The sequence below is a fragment of the Canis aureus genome, chromosome 21 (assembly GCF_053574225.1).
Source record: "Canis aureus isolate CA01 chromosome 21, VMU_Caureus_v.1.0, whole genome shotgun sequence".
Taxonomy (NCBI): Eukaryota; Metazoa; Chordata; class Mammalia; order Carnivora; family Canidae; genus Canis; species Canis aureus.
The window spans coordinates 41,299,144-41,319,464 of record NC_135631.1 but is presented as its reverse complement, the minus strand read 5'-3'; the positions used below and the strand labels follow the sequence as shown (position 1 = coordinate 41,319,464).

The 20,321-nt window shown below is 40.9% G+C and overlaps 1 protein-coding gene across 4 annotated transcripts in view; it reads left to right on the top strand.

Annotated features, from left to right (window-relative positions):
* PUS7 (pseudouridine synthase 7) overlaps nt 1-20,321 on the top strand; it is a 57,135-nt gene that overhangs the window by 13,677 nt on the left and 23,137 nt on the right. For 3 of the 4 annotated variants that reach the window (XM_077863994.1, XM_077863996.1, XM_077863995.1), the window contains 4 exons: nt 2,828-2,972; nt 8,240-8,257; nt 9,766-9,877; nt 11,978-12,055. In XM_077863994.1, coding sequence (XP_077720120.1) covers nt 2,828-2,972; nt 8,240-8,257; nt 9,766-9,877; nt 11,978-12,055 — 353 coding nt within the window. The remainder of the gene's footprint in view (nt 1-2,827; nt 2,973-8,239; nt 8,258-9,765; nt 9,878-11,977; nt 12,056-20,321) is intronic. The other variant, XM_077863993.1, reaches the window with a different exon arrangement.

Below are 20,321 nucleotides of genomic sequence, written 5' to 3'. Positions count from 1 at the left end.
TGTATTTGATCTAAAAGATCATTACACTAAAAATCTTATCAGTGGCAGGTAACCAGTATCCAGATAAAGTAAAGCAAAAAAAAAGTTACGTTTTTGCTTTAAGAAAATTTTATATGGGCAGCCCAGGTGGCTCAGTGGTTTAGCGCCACCTTCAGCCCAGGGCCTGATCCTGGAGACCCAGGATCGAGTCCCAGGTCGGGCTCCCTGCATGGAGCCTGCTTCTCCCTCTGCCTGTGTCTCTGCCTCTCTCTCTCTCTCTCTCTCTCTCTCTGTCTCTCACGAATAAATAAATAAAATCTTTTTTTTAAAAAAAGAAAATTTTATATGACCACAAATCAACAAAGAAATGTGTTGTTTGGCACCACAGAGTGACCTTTCTGTCACGTGGTGTCTGTAGCCAAAGGACTACAATAGCCTGACAGTCAGATGTATGGCCTAATAGGGAGGCCCTGGCCCTGGCCCTGCCTCCTATGGCCTCTGGGTCTCACATGGGTCTTTGGAGGGAGAGGGGTTAGGGAAAGAGGTAAGGAAAATATCTTTGCTCAACTTGAGTCTGCTTCTGCTGTTCAGGAAAAGGAGAGCTCAGCTACTAGATGGAGTAGTAGCCTTGTCTAAAGCTTTTGTTATGAAAATTTTATTCTTCTTAGTGCTGTCCAGTGGAATTATAATGTGAGCCATGTTTTTAATTTTAACTCCTCTAAAAATTTAAAAGGTGAAATTAATTTTAACAATATATTTTATTTACCCTAATACATTTAAAATACCATTTTGGGGCACTTCTGTGGCCTAACTTAGTTAAGCATCCACCTCATGATTTCAGCCCAGGTCATGGTCTCAGGGTCCGTGTTGGGCTCTGCACTTATAGAGGAGTCTGCTTGAGATTCTCCCCCTCTGACCTTCCCCCCATGCTTGCTCTCTCACTCACTCATGCACGCGCTCTCTCTAGAATAAATCTTTAAAAAAATAAAATATCGTTTCAATAGGTAATCAGTATTTTTCAAAATTCCAAATGAGATGTTTTACATTCTTTTTTTTCCTACTTTGTTAGTCAGGATCCAGTCAGTGATCTTTCATGCTGGTAACATAGCTCAGTTCAGACTGGCCACATTTCAAGTGCCCAGTTGCCGTCTGTGGCCTGGCTGCCATATGGACAGAGCAGCTCTAGGCGATAAAAGATTTTTAGAATTTTAAGTTTATGTTGATTTGGGGTTGTCCAAAATTCCCCTTTCCATTGCTCCCAGTTGACAAGAGGTTACCATAACTTTCAGAATTCATTATCTGCCCCTAGCCCTCATCTCCTTTTCCCCTCCACGTCCCAAAAGTATATAATGTTACGATTTTAGGGTTCATCAGTTACTGAATTTATCCCTGGACAGAATCTTTAGCAATGCCAAGGAAAAAACTAAGAATTGTTTTTAAGAGCAGTCCAGGAGGATGGTCCAGGTTTCTTTTGCTTGTGCAACGCAGTAGTGTATCTTAGCCCTATAATGTGCATTTTTCCATGTGGGTGGCAAAATTTACTGTCATTCTGAAAAAATATACCATCTACTGAAAGTTTTTACCTTTTTTTTTTATTTTTTTATTTTTTTATTTTTATTTATTCACGAGAGAGAGAGAGAGGCAGACACATAGGCAGAGGGAGAAGGAGGCTCCGTGCAGGAGCCCGAAGTGGGACTCCATCCCGGGTCTCCAGGATCACACCCTGGGCTGAAGCCAGGTGCCAAACCGCTGAGTCACCCAGGGATCCAGTTTTTACCTTAAAGATAAATCCTGGACAAGTTTCCTTGTTACTTGCCAAATTTTTGAAGTCTAAATATGTATTCAGTTATATGCGCAAAGTTTGATTCCAACTGAGTTTTTTTTTATTTTTTTTTTAAAGATTTTATTTATTTGGGGCGCCTGAGAGGCTCAGTCAGTTAAGGGTCTGTCTTTGGCTTGGGTCATGATCCCAGGATCCTGGGATCGAGCCCCATGTCAGGCTCCCAGCTCAGCAGGGAGTCTGCTTCTCCCTCTTCCTCTGCCTCTTCTCTGGCTTGTGCATGCTGATGCACATGCTCTTTCCCATTCTCACCCTCAAGTAAATAAATATATGTTTTTTTAAATTTATTTGAGAGAGTAAGAGAAAGAGAGCATGAGCAGGAGGAGGGGCAGAAAGAGAAGCAGCCTCTGAGATCATGACCTGAGCCAAAGTCAGACCTTAACCAGCTGTGCCACCCAGGTTCCCCTAAATAACAGTTCTGAGCTAACAAGTTTACATTTTCTTGATGTTGATTTTATTTTTTACTGAGAACAAATGAGCTAGAATGTCATTCTAAGATAATTCAGTGTAGAATAGGATTCATTGTGAGGCAATTGTAGATTGGCCTATTCAAGGGAGTTGAGTTTCTGAAATCCCAAAAGGCCCAACTTGCCTACATTGCCATCTGTGAGCCATGAGGCGTTCGTCCCGCAGAGTCGCTGAACAAGAGTGTCTGTGATGGGTGCCTCTGGCTGTGTGACTTTAGACACATTACTTCACTTCTCTGAGCCTTGTTTTCCTTATCTCCAAATACATATAGTGGTGGCACGGTAGGGGGATGATTGGGATGAAATAAGCCGATGACTGTGAAGTTCTTGCTACGGTGCCTGGCAGATGTCCTGCTCAGTAAACAGACTCTTAAGATGTGCAGCATTATAAAGCTCTGAAAGATTTCTGAAATCATACCCATGGACTTCTGTTACTTTTGCACAGTTGATAACGTGACTAATGTTTTTATTGAATCATTGGTATTATTTCCTTATTTAATGTTTATTAAATCAGTAGTCACATTATTTCCATTCTTAATAGGTTGTTGAGGACACGAAAGAGAAAAGAACTGTCATCCATCAAGCAATTAAATCACTGTTTCCAGGATTAGAGACAAAAACAGAGGACAGAGAGGGCAAGAAATACATTGTAGCCTACCATGCAGCTGGGAAAAAGGCTCTGGCAAGTAAGTGTGCGAGTGACCTGGCATTTCCTCTGTCAGTGGTCACAAGTGGCATCCCGTTCCTCTTGCTCCTTGCCTGTTCATGTTGCGGGCTACTTGGCTGTTACGCTGGAAAGGATACTGATCATGTCATTCCCTCAAAGAAGGTAAATAAAGTTCACATTCACAGAGCAATCCTACAGACTGTGTCTGGAAGGGGCCCTAGGTCTTTCATGTGAGTCAAGATATGCTATAGTTACAGTGGCGCCTAAGAGATAGTCCTAGGAATTTGATATGTTCCCTGAAGAGCAGAATGGGCTCAGTGGCAATTCAAGAAGAAAATGGAAGCATATTGCTCATTCTGTGTTCTTAATGGAGGGAAGAAAGCTTTCAGATGAACCAAAAATCCCAGTGGCATTTTTTCTGCAAAGCCCCTTTATTGGAAGAGCTGCTGCTTTCTAGCCATGTTTTTTCACTCACACATAAAAAACACGGAATATATGGGAAAGCGCCCCTTTGCCCAGGCTCATCTTCCGTTGTGTATCCTTCCCTTGAAACGAATGTGTTGTCAGTGAATCTCTTTGATATTTATACTCTGATAACATTCTACAACCACGGAAATTTCTACTTGCATATAACCTTAAGAAAATTAGGTAACTTTTCTTCTTTTACCTGCCAAATCGGCAGACAGAATTCTAATGAAAATGACAGTGGGGAAAAAGAGATTTCTTCACCCTCATCCCCTACCAGTGATGGCTTCTATTAGGGAAGAGTTATTTCCAGATCTATTTGTCAGAGCAAAACTCCAAGACTATAACAAAAGACTATTCATGCTGTTAGTGCTGTGTCAGTATTCTCTTAGGTTAATGCTGTGAATGGATGAAGCCTTAATTGTTTGTAACTATGATTCTAGTGAAATGAGAGCAGTATAAGAAAAATGGGAGCAGAAATAAGGTTTAGCTGTGCCTAAAAAAAAATAGTGTAAAAATAATGTCAGTTCAGTAAGTGTGGATATGACCTAGAAATCAGAAATCCTGAGCAGGTGGGGAGGAGAAGGTGGACACTGGAGGCCACTTCTCAGTGGATACCACAAAGAAAATGACCTGCGTTCTAGAACGACTAGGGGCATAGGTTGTTAATCACTTCTCAAACCACATACTGATGGCTTGGTTGCTGTACATTTCTTTGATGTCTGAGTCACTGTATAAGATAATACTCCAGCCAGGGTTGTTGAGGAGCATCAAACACAGTGGAAAGTGATTTGAGTGACATTTTGCATTCTCTCAAGACTGACAGTTGGTTGGTAACTATCCTAGATGTAGAGAGGATGACTTACTACTATAGTAGATGCCGTGGAGTATTCAGTCTCAGTTCTCTCAAGGGGCCCAGGCTGAGAACAGCTGCTGGGGAGCTGTTCCTTGTAAAGAGGGAGTCCACATTGGTCAGCCAACTTCTTTGAAAGGCAAAAAGAAAAGGCAAGGTCTTAATTCTGCTGAATGTGGTCATGAGGAAGCAGATTGGCAAAACCTGTGTTTTTTTGACAGGCTACTTCTTGGAAATGATCTTTATTTCTTAGAGGATGCTGGCTTTTGTAATATGTATGGAGGAGCATTTATTTGCAGGTCATGGTGGCCCTTAGAGTTTTCCCACCCTTTCCTCTTCTACATTTTCATGCTTGTACCACACTCACCTTTTTTTCCAAATAAAAAATTTCCTTAAGATTTTTAAAGTGAGGTGCTGAGCTCTGTGGGATGTGAACCACCCTCCCTGTTCCCTTTGCACATCTTCAGTAAAATATTTCTCACTTTAAGAGGAAGCATTGGGTCATCACTTGCAGAGAGTTATAAACCTCTTGGGCTTGAGGTGTTTTGGCATTTGGTAAAAGATGGGCTAGAGGTCTGAGCTCTTCTCTCTCATCTCCTCATGGACTCAGGCACTGGAGAGCCTGCATTCATCTCTTTCGCAGATCCAATTCCCCACCACGGAGAGGGCCTCAGTTAAATACCATTGGAAAAGTAGGGAGAACTGGGATCCAGAGACTAGTCTTCATGTCCCTGCAAGTAGAATCCAGTACCAATGACAGCGTGTCCTTTTGGGCTAGTTTGACTAACATATGAATGAATTATCTTTTAAAGTCTCGTTGCAAGGCTAAGTTTATAGTGTTTTTAGATCTCTATTCCTACCATACCCTGATATAAATTGTTACATACATTATCTAGCAGATTTGCAATATTCTCACCTAAATTTTTCTCAGCTAGAGCCATGCATCCTAAAACATAGGCATGGTGAATTCTAAATCATGGTGCCCAGACACCACAAATGACCAACTGTTTTAACTCTGGTGTTATGTTGTTAATCCAGTCTAATAGGGCACCTTGATTCACCTACCAAACTGTACCTAGGATATTTTTCTGAAAATATCCTACAATTGTTAAATTCCATGTAATTAGGTAAACTAATTTATATTTTGAGATAGATGGTATATGCTCTAAGAATGTCTTTTTAAAAAAGACTTAAGTTTATTTATTTATTTTAAGATTTTATTTATTCATGAGAGACACAGAGAAAGAGGCAGAGACACAGGTAGAGGGAGAAGCAAGCTCCCCACGAGGAGCCCGGTGCGTGACTCGATCCCAGGACCCCAGAATCACGACCTGAACCAGAGGCAGACACTCAACCACTGAGACACCCAGGTGCCCCTAAAGACTTTATTTATTTTTTTCTTTTTTAAGATTTTTAAATTTTTTCCTGAGAGACAGAGAGAGAGGCAGAGACACAGGCAGAGGGAGAAGCAGGCTCCATGCAGGGAGCCTGATGTGGGACTCGATCCCGGGCCCCCAGGATCATGTCCTGGGCTGATAGCAGGCGCTAAACCGCTGAGCCACCCAAGGATCCCCAAGACTTAAGTTTAAAAAAAGAAAATTCTGCCATGGGATATGTAGAGGTTCAGCATACTATCTGAAATGAAGGGTTCCCAGCAGGGATACTTGGATCTAGGAATCCACAGAGATAGGAGGAAGGGCCAGACAGATAAGAAGGAAACTCTCTGGGAGAGACTGGTGTTATAGAATCCACAGACAGAGTGAATAGCAGTGGGAAATTATTATAGATGGGTCCAGCAAGATAAGAACTCTAAGATATACCCATCAGTTTTTCGCCACATAGACACCTTTGGTGTGTTTGCCAAAGCAGCTCTAGTGGAATAGGGTTGGAAACCAGTTTACACCATAGGCTGTGATGCAAGGCACTAATTATGGAATGCTGTTCACAATCAGCTGCAAAGGGAGGTGCCTGGCTGGGTCAGTTGGAGGAATGAACATGTGGCTCTTGATCTCGGGATCATGAGTTCTAGCCCCACATTGGGCGTAAATTAAAAAATAAGCTATAAAGAGGAGAAAGGAAAGCAACATGGTTGAGGGAGGCATATGTTTGATTTTTAAAATGGAAGAGCCCTGGGGATATTGATATCCTGAAGGGAAAGAGCCAGTGGAGACGGTGGGCAGAAACTCTGGGAGGAGAGTGATAGTGGGGTTAGCAGGATCCTGAGGAAGCTGGAAGGTCGATGTGCGGGGATACAGTCCTAGAAATGGCCTTGAATAAGAAGGAAAGAATGTTCTGCATGCTACCCCATCCTGTCATCTTTCTTGAACTACATTTTTCCTTCGTTATTCATGAAGAAGAGCTCTGTGTTCAATACATGAACCTTCCTGAACGTGGTTTCTTTTTCTTTCTGGTTTCTATTTGTACTGGACTGGGGCTGCCGTATCAAGCCATCATAAGGTTGCTTCCTGTAATCTCAGCCTGAGAATTCTTTGCATTCGCATTGTAAATCAGTGTCTCAAAAAAGTCTGAAAGTTATTTTAAATTTTCCTAAATTATGAAGCTAACATACATGCTACTTGGCAATCTAAGGATTTGGAGTTTTAGAAAGTCAAATCGCCCAGAATAAGCTGAGACTCATTGATTTTCTGTTATTCAAAATATTCCCAGTTAACTAATACATATGCTTACTATTTTGTATATTAAGAGTGCACTTAGAAAAAGAATCCTTGTACCTATTATTGACAGAGGAGATAAGTGTATGCATGCTTAGTGCTTGGATTTGCTAATAAAAGATGCATGCTTGTGAGCCAAAACTCATACTCGGTTGTCATGGTTTCTCTTAAGGTATAATAGCATTTAGTTCTTTAGCCTTGTGGCTTCATTTATGTCTTGCCTATATTGGAAATATTCCTAAGGGGATCATTAAGTACAGATACAGTTCCACTTAATCAGTTTTTATCACAAGTTTTTTAAACTTTTTCTTACATTTTCAAACAGGCACACAGAGTAGTATATATTGAACCACCGTGTACCCATCAGCCATCTTCAAGATTATTAACATTCTGTTGTTTCTGTTTGATCTTTTCCTCCCACTTATTTTTCTTATAGAGCGTTTTAAAGAAAATTCTACACAGCACTTCATTTCACCCATAAATGCTACAGTCTGTATTTAGCAGCTAAGGACTAAAACCTCAAAACATTATCACATCCTACATAATGAACAGTAATTTCTTAATATATGATACCCTGTGCACGTTCAGTTTTTCCCTAGTTGTCTCAAAAATGTCTTTTACAGTAGATGACTTGTCAAGTGATGACACGAAAAAGGTCTGAATGTTGTATTAAATAGTTAAGTCTCTTAAATTGCCTCATGTCCCTTTTAATTGATCAGTTCAAGAACTTTTCTGTAATGATTTTTCAGATGTTTATCAAAATCTTTATAACTCAACTCAGGAAACTCATAAAACATAGAAAAACACAAAGCAAAATAATAATTGCGTTCAGTGTCACCACCAAAAGATAATCATAAGCAGCACTTTGTGAAAACATCTCTGGCTGGGGAAGCATTTTATATTAGGTCTTTTTTTTTTTTTAAGTTTTTATTTAAATTCTAGTTAACACGCAGTGTAACATTAGCATCAGATATACAACATACTGTATTCAGTTGTAAACCTTACGCTGCATCCTGTGGGTACGGACAGTGCAGCCGTGAGGATGAGCTAACATGTCCTTGTGAGGAGGCTGGTACCTATAGGTGAGTTTTCTTACTCGTTCACTGTCTGCCTCTGCGACATTCCATTGTTAATGTCTGAATGGCTGTTAACCCACCACATAACTACCAGGTGCTGCAGCAGTCCTTGGTAGAAACTTTCCATGCGATCATTTGCATGTTCACCTCTAAAGCACTTTAATACTATTAAAAATTAAACATTGCTCTCTTGTGCTCTTTATGCTGTGCATTTGGACAGAGGTCAGAACTGCAGCAGGTAAGAGCGGTTGGTGTTTCATGTAGAGAAAATGAAATGCCAATGATTTTTCTCCCAAGCGCTAAGTAGAAGACAGTTTTGCTTAACCATGGTGAGCTGAAAGGAAAAGCCTAAAAGAATATTCTCTTATTCACAATTCTCTGAGGATGAATTCCGAGGAATTCACACGAAGAGCCAAGGAAATACTTGTAATATTTTTTTTTCTCCAAGGCAGAAGAGACATTCATGTTTATCAGAAAGGAAAAGCAGTTCGCTAAGCATACGTGCTATGACAGTTTTCCATGAAGATTTATTGATTCATTTGTTCTTTACGTTGTAGTGTAAGTCACTAATCTATCAAGAGTGCTTTTTTGCCTTGACAAAGCCAGGTGTACCAGCAACTTCAGTACCAGAAGTTTCTTATGTCTCTGAAGAGGATGGATTCATGAGTTCATGCTAAAGAATTATTTTAGGGACAAAAACAAAGGCATATTTTTAAAAGATGACTCTAAAGATTAAATGAAATATTTTTACAGTTTTTCTTTCATGGAGTTACAGAAGTCAAGTGGATTAGATGTATTCAGATAACAGTTGCAGCTATGTGTCACTCAAGACTCAGGAATATTACCATACAGTGTCTGGAAGTGTGGCTGTGGCTTGCATATTTTTCCCAAAATATGTTGTTTTTTTAAAATCAAAGTTGAAATCCTAATATTTAAAAAATGTATCTCTAGATGACAGTATAATTAAAATGGTCGCTTAAAAGAACACTTTTCCAGGTTCTCCAAAGCCTGTACATGTTTGTTGGTGTTCAAAAGGTTGAGCAATCGAAGGAACCATGGTTCAGAAGTTAACATTTAACCTGGCTTAATTTTTAAAGGTCTCCTTTTCCCTGAGAATAATAACCACTACGTTTTGAATGCCAGCCGCTCTCCCCTGTCAGGTAAACATTTGTAAACCACCTAGGATTAAAGAAACTTGTGAAGGAAGTGGCGGAAAATTTGAACCTATCATCAAGGCAACTCCTCATAAGCTTTATCCCCCATCCTTGCTCAGGCATCCAGCCTGTATGTGTGAACTCCCCGCTTGGGATGTGAGACAGGGCTTATATGGCAGCGGGAATGCTGTTTCCCTCTGGACCACGTGTGTTCTAGAAAGCTAGTACCCACCTACCACATACGTGCTTGTGAAGTACATGCCACCAGGGAGTGGTGGATCTCTCTGTGTTTCTCTGTGTGAGAATTGCTGGTTAGTCTTACTTCTTTGTCACCCAACCTGCTTTCAGCTTTTGATTGTGAATATGGACAGGTAATGTTGAGTCTCCAGTCACAGGAAGGAGAATGCCTGTAGTCCACACAGCTGTAACCACTTAACCTGTATTTCTTGTCAGACTAGACGGAATTTCTCACTCAGAGGTTCTCTAGCAAAAAAAAAAAAAAAAAAAAAAAAAAAACTTGTAGGTTTCATAAGCAAAAACTTAAATCCCTTTTGTTATGGTCTATATAACATTGAATTTTTTTGTTTTTAAGATCCAAGAAAACATTCTTGGCCAAAGTCTAGGGGAAGTTACTGCCACTTTGTACTGTACAAGGAAAACAAAGACACCATGGATGCTATTAATGTGCTGTCCAAATATTTAAGGTTAGTATCTTATTCTCATGCTGACATGAAATGACCACATGGGAATGTATTTTCTTCTTTCCATGCTAATGAAAAAGTGGGAAAATAGATAGCAGATGTGCCTCCCCCCCCCATTATAATTTCCTTAGACAATATGTGAATTAGGTGTTTTTTTTTCACCTCCTTGCATATAGGTAGTAATTCAAGAGAGAAATTCTGTAAGTAAATAGCTCACATACAGCTGAGAATTACCATCCAGCTGAAAATAAAAATGGATTCACTTCCTGGAGAGCCCTACGCTTTGATGTGTTTGCAGGGATTTGCTTAACTAGACTGTAAACTCTTAATTCTTGGAGATTGACTAGGTTGAAAACTTGAGACCAGTCGAATTTCCTCATGGGAATGCAATTGAACCAGATTTGAGTCTTTCAGGATGGGCCAGGTGCCGAAAAATTTTGTTTCAGTCATGAGTACAGGCTCCACAGCAAATCTGTGTGCAGCGGAAGTTTACTTTCTGATATATAATTAGCCCAATTCAAACGGGGTACACAGTGTATCAGTTTGCTGTGGCTGCCATAACAAATACCACAGACTGGGTGGCTTCAATAACAAACTAATTTTCTCACAGCTCTGGAGACTAGAAGGCAGGTTTGGGGGTTTTTTCTGAGGCCTCTCCTTGGCTTACAAATGGCTACCTTTTTTCTGTGTCTACCCATGGTCTTCCCTCTGTGACCTCTGTGTGTGTTATGTGTGTGTGTCCCCATCCCTAGAGTCTGTGTGTCCAAATTTTTTCTTATTAGAACAGATCGGATAAGGGCGCACCCAGCAGCCTCATTTCAACTGCATCACCTCTTTAAAGGCACTCTCTCCAAGTGCAGTTACATTCAGAGGTGCTGGTGGTCAGAGCCAGTATGGCCATATTTCAGCCAGTAGGGTGCAGTACCCTGTAAGTGACACTATCCTCGCGGTGCTAGCTGTCTGGGAGAGAGTCGGTGGTACAGAGGATAGTGCCTGTCTGTACTGGAGCCTGGGAGGATAGACCACTGGGGAGGGACTTCCTCTGAGCTCTGCAGTTGAGGGAGCGCTCAGAGTTCAAGAAATTTGTCCTGTTTTTTTTTGTTTGTTTGTTTTATGTGGAGCAGTTTCTATAAAATACTTCTTAGTTAACTAACTTACTTATTATCAGAACTATTCAGGGCACCTGGGTGGCTCAGATGGTTAAGCATCTGCCTTTGGCTCAGGTCATGATCCTGAGGTCCTAGGATGGAGTCTCACATCCAGCTCCCTGCTCAGTGGGGAGTTGGCTTCTCCTCCCCCCCCCCCCCAATACTCTCACTCACTCTCAAATGAATAAATAAGCTCTTTTTTTTTTTTTAAAGAAAAAACCCTATTCAGATCCTATTTTAGTATCTGGCTTTTTTATGCAAAGAAATAGCATGTATTTATGAATATTTCACATTATTATTAACTTCTTAAAAACTGAAGATAGAAAATTTTGAGGGGTACCTGGGTGGCTCAGTTGGATAAGCATCTGCCTTCAGCTCAGGTCGTGATCCCAGGGCCCTGGGATTGAGCCCCAAGTCAAGCCCCGGGGAACTTGCTTCTCCCTCTGCCTGCCCCCCCCATATATATACACACACATATATATGTATGTGCATAAATATATACATATATTGTACATACATATAGCATACATATATTTTATATATATATATATGTATCTGTCTCACTTACATAATAAATCTTTAAAATTTTCAGAGTGGCCCATTGTATATCTGGAATGAATTTCTCTTTACTTTCACTGTTGTGCCATCTAATGAATGGGTTGTGATTGATAGGACGTGCATTGTTTTCTTTTTGGTTACTGGCTAGCCAAATCTTTGAACAGCAGGTTATTCACTCACAGATAGCCATAAACCTTCTGAGTCAAGCTCTGCTAAGAAAGCTGTCCAGGCATCATTTTCTTAGCTTGCATTTTATATTTTCTGGGTACCTTTCAAAGTCAAGTTTATCCTCTTCTCCTATTCTGATATGATTTTATTTACTGAAAATCTTAAACCATGAGAAATAGGATTTCCTAATGGTGTGCAACTTCATATGGTTTTGTTTTTGTCTTACCAGAGTCAAACCAAACATATTCTCCTACATGGGAACCAAAGATAAAAGAGCCATAACTGTTCAAGAGATTGCTGTTCTCAAGTAAGTACTGAGTTCACCTTGGGATTTGTTCTACAAAAACCCTAGCACCACCTGCCACAGTTCTCAAATTTCCTGTGGGATTTATCTCTTCCCTCTTTTTCTTTCTTTTTTTTTTCTTTGAGAGAGAGAGAGAGAGAGAGCACGGGAATGGGAGCAGAGAGAGAGACACAAGCAGATTCTCTGCTGGGTGTAGAGCCTGATGTAAGGCTTGACCTCATGACCTGAGCAGAAAACAAGAATTGGTTGCTTAGCTGACTGAGCCACCCAGGTGCCCCCATCTCTTGTTCTTTAAATGGTGCCTCTGCCTATTTGAAAAATCATTTTTTATTTTTTTATTCTTGCTTATCTTTATTTTCTAATGTTTTTAGGAGAAAACAGGCATTATTTGTGTCATTTTTAAAGGATTTTTGTGGTAGAGCCAAGAAAATAAGTGCTTTTTTCTCCATCCTTTTTTGTTCATTCATTATTAAATATAAGTTATTTAAAATTTAATTACAAAACAGTGAATGAGCTCTTTTGTTACACACTGGGGAGATACAGATGAAAAGATGGTCTCTGCAGTTGAAGCAATTATAATTTAATGGAGTAGTCAGAGGTTATCCCTCAGTGAGATAAATGCTAAAATACAGGTATGTTGGGAGGATTAGGGCAAACCTGACCACAAGCATGGAACTCACTCCTGGGGTAGGTCAGGGAAGCCTTTCACAGAAAATGGGATGCTCCAGTTTAATTTAATCAGGGCTTCTCAGCCTTCACCATCAACAATTATTTCAGAATGGATAATTTTTTGTGTGGGGGCCATCCTATGTGTTATAGGACATTTAGCAGCCATCCTGGTCTCTACCCACTAGATGTCAGTAGCATCCCCAGGCCCCCCACCCTCCAGTTGTGACAACCAAAAATGTTTCCAGACATTGCCCGATGTACCTTAAAGGGCAAAACCATCTATGGTTGAGAACCACTGGTCTAGATTCTAGAAGGATGAGTAAGAATTTCTTGGGGCTGAGGAGGGTCTAGGGTTGCTTGATTGAACCAAGAAAATACCTTGTGAGAAGACACTGGAAAGGAGTTAGGGAGCATAGCACATTTGGTACCTGGCAGGTACTTTTAGTCTTGTCAGAACTGCAAGAAATCAGGACCCGGAGGGGCCCTGGAGGTCATGGTGAGGATCTTGAACCTGATGATGCTCTAAACAGAGGAGGTTGTGTATAGAGGCAGGAGTAGGGGTTGTGACTGGAGTAGGTGGGTGACCCTGGAGTTCAGGGCTCTGAACCCAGCCAGTTGAATGAAAGGAAGAGGAAAAGATGAATTTATAGCCTCATAAAGTCAGACAAATTCAGGCTTTCCTCTTATGAAAGGCCACCACCACCCCGTCCCACCCCCCCACCCCCCCAGGCAAGAAGGGGTGAGAGGGAGAAATAAAGGGGCAAGAAGAAAAAACTTCATTACCTTGAATGTGGTGATGGTTTCATCGACTTATTCACATGATAAATCTTGTACATTTTGAATATGTGCAGTTTACAACATGTTAATTATACTGTACTGACAGATGAAATCATCTATGCCCTGTTTAAATCGCATATATTTATTTATAATTACCTTATCTTTTCATAAAGACTTTGAGGTGGCCCCTCCTCTTTACCCCACAATGCCCTGTGGTCTGCTGCTTTCCCACTACTATTCTGATTCACTTGAAATGGCGTCCACTTGCATCTTAATGGATTTTCCAGCCTTTCTCTTCTTTAACTGTGGGATATATAGTAAATGCCGAGTAAGAACATCTCCGCATGACTTCATTCAAATGTTGACGTGTTTGAGACACGTCATGAGACATGAGACAGCTGAAGATGTTCTTACATGGTGGCCTGTTCTTTTTCTTTTCGTGATGCGTGGAATGTGGAGTCATTTGCTGAGATGGAGGGGACATGAGTGGGGAAGGAGACTTGAAAAGAGCGTGAAGGGGCACCTGGGTGCCTCAGTTGGTTAAGCGTCTGCCTTGGGCGCAGGTCATGATCTCAGGGCCCCGGGATCGAGCCCCACATCAGGCTCTGTGCTCAGCAGGGAGTCTGCTTCTCCCTCTCCGTGTTCTCTTTCTTTCTCTCTCTCTCTCTCTCTCTCTCTCAAATAAATAAATAAAATCTTTTAAAAGAGAAAGAAAAGAGCATGAAAAATTGAAACCACCTCTGTGGGTATTGGGCTAGTGGGCTAGCCAGAAACACTGAAGGGTAGGGGGAACAGCAGTGGCTTGAGGGCTAAGGTCTTTCCATTGTCTGTATCTAAAATATCATTGTAGTCAACTCCTGTGCTTTCTGGCTGGTTCTGTGAATTTCTTCACCTAAATTAAAAAATATGTTTAGGGACACCTGGTTGGCTCAGCAGTTGAGTGTCCGCCTTCAGCCCAGGGCCTGATCCTGGAGTCCTGGGATCGAGTCCCGCATCGGGCTCCCCGCATGGAGCCTGCTTCTCTCTCTGCTGTGTCTCTGCCTCTTTCTCTCTGTGTTTCTCATGAATAAATAAATAAATCTTCAAAAAAAAAAAAGTTTCAAAAAATAGTAAGTTTAGGCGCACTTGGCTGCCTCAGTCAGTAGAACATGTGACTCTTGGTCTCCTGGTTGTGAGTTCGAGCTCCATGCTGGGTGTAGATTGCTTAAAAATCATACCTTTTAAAAAAAAAAAAACATACCTTTTAAAAAATAAATAGATGGGCAGCCTCGGTGGCGCAGCGGTTTAGCGCCACCTGCAGCCCAGGGCGTGATTCTGGAGTCCCAGGATCCAGTCCCACGTCGGGCTCCCTTCATGGAGCCTGCTTCTCCCTCTGCCTGTGTCTCTGCCTCTCTCTCTCTCTCTCTCTCTCCATCTCTGTGAATAAATAAATAAATAAAATCTTTAATAAATAGATAGATAGATAAGTTAATTGTTTTGTTTTTGTCACAGAAGGAACGAGGCAGATAATGAAGTTCTGCCATATTTTGTACTCCCTTAGAGATTGCCTTATTCACAGCTTGGTATATTTTTCATCAGGTACTGTTTTTTTTTCTTTGTGGACCAGAATATTTATATAAAATGTGTTCTTGTGAACAGTAAATGATGTACCCCTTTCCTTTTCAGTACATAGCAAAAGATATTTAAATATGTGGTAAATCCTAAGTTCTGAACTCTTACTCTATTTTTGGATGTTGACATTGTTTCCCATTTCTTGCTATTATAAGCAGTTCCACGACAGACATACTGGTAGCTAAATGTTGGCACACATCTGTAAAAACTTCATTAAGTTAAACTTAGTAAAAAATAAAATAAAAAAAGACAAACTTAGTGGAATTCTGATTTAAAAGGAATGTGAAACTCTAGGTTTCGGGTTTTTGATAGCAAAGCCTAATTGCCCTGTGGAAAGGTGGTGCCAATTTATCACCTTTATTCTGCTTCCACAGAATCTTCCCTAACACGTTTTACATTTAAAAAAAAAAAAAAGTCATTTGCTAATTCGAGGGTCAAAAAATGGCTTCTCATTATTTTATATTGCATTATATGATGTGAAATCTTTGAATATTTGAAGATACTTCTTTTCTTGGTCAGCCACCAGGTGTCATACTTGATCACAGTGCAGCTCTGTCTTTGCTGCTTTTATCATCTTCCTGTTGACTTAGTAAGAAACTACATTAGAACCTTATGTGTTGGCCTTTGGAAAGCACGTAGTACTTATCTCACGGATGCAGGCGACACCCTTCGGTTGCTTAATGGATACATGGGGCCAGGCAGGTTGGCTTTTCCCGTGAGAACGGGTAGACAGGATAAACCCACTCCGCCTCACAGGGGTTTTCATTATTGCTGAATCGCTCATTCCTAGGGATAAGCAGCATTTCTTTTCAGCCTCATGTAACTCTCCAGCCACCTCATAATTTTAACAGGATCTCAAGCAGGAACAAGCTCATTCAGAATGTTTTGTTTCTTTTCCGCCTCTTCCTGCCAGTCTCCTTTCTGAGCCTCAGCCAGTGTTTCACTGGCTTTAATAAAGGCTTTTTGTGCAACATGTTGCTTAGGTTGGCTCCTGATGTAAAAGTGAGATTTTTTTTTAATAGTTTCAAGTTATTCACAGAATTCGCTATGAATTTACAACTATAGAGCTCTATCCAAGATCATCAGAATTAAAACTGTGAACAGGATCATGAAGATACTGTCAACGCCATTCCACCTCTGTTCAGGGAGCACCCATCCTGTAAGAATGAGTATACCTTTTCTGCTGTGATGGTGGGATTCAGAAATATGTGTCTGCTGTGTATTCAAGAACAGGCAATAGAATAGGATGCAGTCATAAAAGGAATGAAGTACTGATACATATTACAACATAGATAAATCTTTTTTTTTTTTTTTTTTTTTTAAATTCATAGAGACACAGAGAGAGAGAGAGAGGCAGAGACACAGGCAGAGGGAGAAGCAGGCACCATTCAGAGAGCCTGATGTGGGACTCGATCCAGGGTCTCCAGGATCATGCCCTAGGCTGCAGGCGGCGCTAAACTGCTGTGCCACCGGGGCTGCCCAACATAGATAAATCTTAAAAACATGCTGAGTAGGGTAGCCCGGGTGGCCCAGCGGTTTAGCACCTGCCTTTGGCCCACGGCGTGATCCTGGAGACCCGGGATCAAGTCCCACGTCGGGCTCCCTGCATGGAGCCTGCTTCTCCCTCTACCTGTGTCTCTGACTCTCTCTCTGTGTCTCTCATAAATAAATAAATAAAGTCTTAAAAAAAAACCATGTTGAGTAAAAGAAGTCAGACACAAAAGGCCACATAAACGATTACATTTATGTGAAATGTCCATGTTAGGTAAATGTATAGAGACAGAGGAGATGAGTGGTTGTCAGGGGCTACAGGGAGAGGGAATGGGGTTATTAATAGATGTAGGATTTCTTTTGGGATGATGGAACTGTTCTGGGGTTAGATAGTGGTAACAGTTGCATGATATGACTAAAACCCACTAAATTGCATTCTTCATACCAGTTAAAGTGATAAATTTTAGGTTATATTTTATCTCAAGGGGAAGAAAAGCAACAGAGCTGTGAGGCATGTCCATGGCTATCAGGGACTCCAGAATCTCTCCAGAGCTGCCAAGTTGCCTGCTTACTTTTTTCCTCTTGACTTAAATATTCTGTTCATTTCTACAATAGTAGTTACTGACCAAAGACAAGTTCTGTTGTTCTCATCTTCACTCTGTTCCTCATGATCCTCTGCTTTCTGGATTCTTGGGGATAGAACTCCTGGATTAATTTATGCCCTGTGGCTCCACCATTGTCCACATACATATGCAGTCAAGGACCTGGTGCCTTTTTCTCCTGGACCTGCTGCTCTGAGCAGCTGGCCCAAGGCCAGATTAGACCTGCTTTGTGCTGTCTGGTCCTCGATTGGACAGGGGATTAGAGAATTGGAGATGGGGAGGGAAATTAATGGAGTATGAACTTTACCCATTTCCTGACTTCTCTGACAGGCTTCCTATATTTTATATTAATTAATGGGGCAATGACAGATTTTTTTTTCCCTCAAGAAATTTGGTCAGGCTGCTTTTGTGCATACTGAGCTAGGAAACAAATAAGTTGATTGATACGCAGCAAAGAGATGACCAAGTGTCTTCAGAGACTATGGGAAAATTTTCAGCAAAGAAAAAGAGTTCTGTGAGATGAATTGGCAAGCTAGTATTATATAAATGATTCTTTTAAAGATGTATTTATTTGTTTATTTATTCATAAGAGACAGAAAGGCAGAGGGAAAAGCGTGCTCGCTGAGCAGCAGGAAGCCCAGTGTACGGTCCAGTCCCAGGACCCCAGTATCACAACCTGAGCTGAAGGCAGACACCTAAACAACTTAGCCACCCAGGCACCCCTATAGAGATGAATTTTAAACAATTTATCTAACTCAGTAAATAGCATGTTAACTAAGGGCTAAGATAAACTTTGCCCATCAATTTTTCATGTAACACTGAGACCTCAGAGACTGCAGAGCAGAGGCACACACCTTTGTGGGGTTGCTCCATGATTAGCTACTCTGGGAGTGTAGACCAGGCCCTGGGGCCCAGGCTGCACATCCAGACACATACCCACCCCCAACTCCTGCATTTCCAGGGCAAAGCGGAACATGGCTCCTGACAGCAGGGATAAGCTCCAAGGACTGACTAGTGCTGATAAACAGTGTAGAGTGTCAAGTGTCTTGTTCACCAAGGTGAAGCACAAACGTTCTTTGTGGTGGTAGTTTTCAGAGTAGATGTCTTTTATAAGTAAGTTTCAATTGGTACATTATTTTCAAGCATATTAGATTCTTTCTTCTTTTTTTTTTTTTTTTTAAGATTTTATTTATTTATTTGGGGACACCAGGGTGGCTCAGCAGTTGAATGTCTGCCTTCGGATCAGGGCCTGATCCTGGGATCCAGGAGCTAAACCACTGAGCCACCCAGGGATCCCTAAAATGCTACTTTCAATATATACTAAATCTGTCTATGGATCTAGGTCTCTAATTATTCTACTGATTTATGTGCCAAGATCAAATAGCTTTAACTGTGATAATTCTTTTTTTCTTTTTTAAGATTTTATTTATTTATTCATGAGAGAGAGAGAGGCAGAGACACAGGCAGAGGAGAAGCAGGCTCCATGCAGGGAGCCCGATGTGGGACTCGACCCCGGGTCTCCAGGATCAGGCCCTGGGCTGAAGGTGGCACTAAACCAGCTAAGCCACCAGGGCTGCCCTAACTCTGATATTTCTATAACATGCTTTAAATATATACTGAGGTTAAGCCCCCTTTGTTAGTAACTTTTCCAGGATTTTTTAAAAATTTTTTTATTTATTTATGATAGTCACAGAGAGAGAGAGAGAGACAGAGACACAGGCAGAGGGAGAAGCAGGCTCCATGCACCGGGAGCCCGATGTGGGATTCGATCCCGGGTCTCCGGGATCGTGCCCTGGGCCAAAGGCAGGCGCCAAACTGCTGCGCCACCCAGGGATCCCCACTTTTCCAGAATTTTTATAGCTAGTTTTCATTTTAGATTTGCTACATTAACTTTATGATTAACTTAGTTAAAAAATAACATTCTACTGATATTCTCATTAGTAACAGCATTTACTGTTAAATTTATAAATAAATTTATGCATTTACTCAATAAGAAAAGACATTTATATGTACCCAAGAAGAGGTTTATCATTCATTCATTTCTTTTACATCTCTCAACAGTATTTTAAAATTTTCTTCATGAAAATCCCACATACATATATAAAAATCTATTTCTAGGTATGTTCCTTTTTTCCCTTTTTTATGTAAAAGACATCTCTTTTCCATTATAATTTTTAACTGCCTATTGTCTTCATATTACCTTTTGTACATTAATCTTTGTTACCTTGTATAACTTTCTTTTGAGTAGAAACAATCATCACTGACAACTGCAATTTGGCCGTCTCCCTTCTAATTTTTACATCACTTATTTCTTAAACCTTTTTTAACAGACATCTTAGGGCAGCCCGAGTTGCTCAGTGGTTTAGTGCCACCTTCAGCCCAGGGCCTGATCCTGGAGACCCGGGGTCGAGTCCCACATCGGGCTCCCTGCATGGAACCTGCTTCTCCCTCTGCCTGTGTCTCTGCCTCTCTCTCTGTCTCTCATGAATAAATAAATAAAACCTTAAAAAAGAAAAAAAGAATTATCACAGTTAAAGCTATTTGATCTTGGCACATAAATCAGTAGAGTAATTAGAGATCTAGATCCATACACAGATTTAGTATATATTGAAAGTAGCATTTAGGGATCCCTGGGTGGCTCAGTGGTTTAGCTCCTGCCTTTGGCCCAGGGCGTGATCCTGGAGACCTGGGATCGAGTCCCACGTCGGGCTCCCTGCATGGAGCCTGCTTCTCCCTCTGCTTCTGTCTCTGCCTCTCTCTCTGTATCTCTCATGAATAAATAAATAAAATCTTAAAAAAAAAAGTAGCATTTAAGATCAGAGAAAAAAATGGTTGAGTCAGTGAATGTTGAAATAACTGAACAGCCACCTGAAAAAAAAAAATTGGCTCCTTAGTTCCCTATTCCAAATAAATTCCAAGTGAATCAAAAATAAAAAAATATATTAAAAAAACTGCAGGAAAGAATCAGTGATGACATTTTTGTAGGTCTTCACTCAGTCGGTAAAGTGGCAATACTTTGCCAGATATTCCCCCCCTACAAAGAAACTCTTATTTGAAGCAAAAGTTGCTCACCAGGAATGGCTTCCAAAGCCATGACTCCACTTTGCTGGATCTCAACA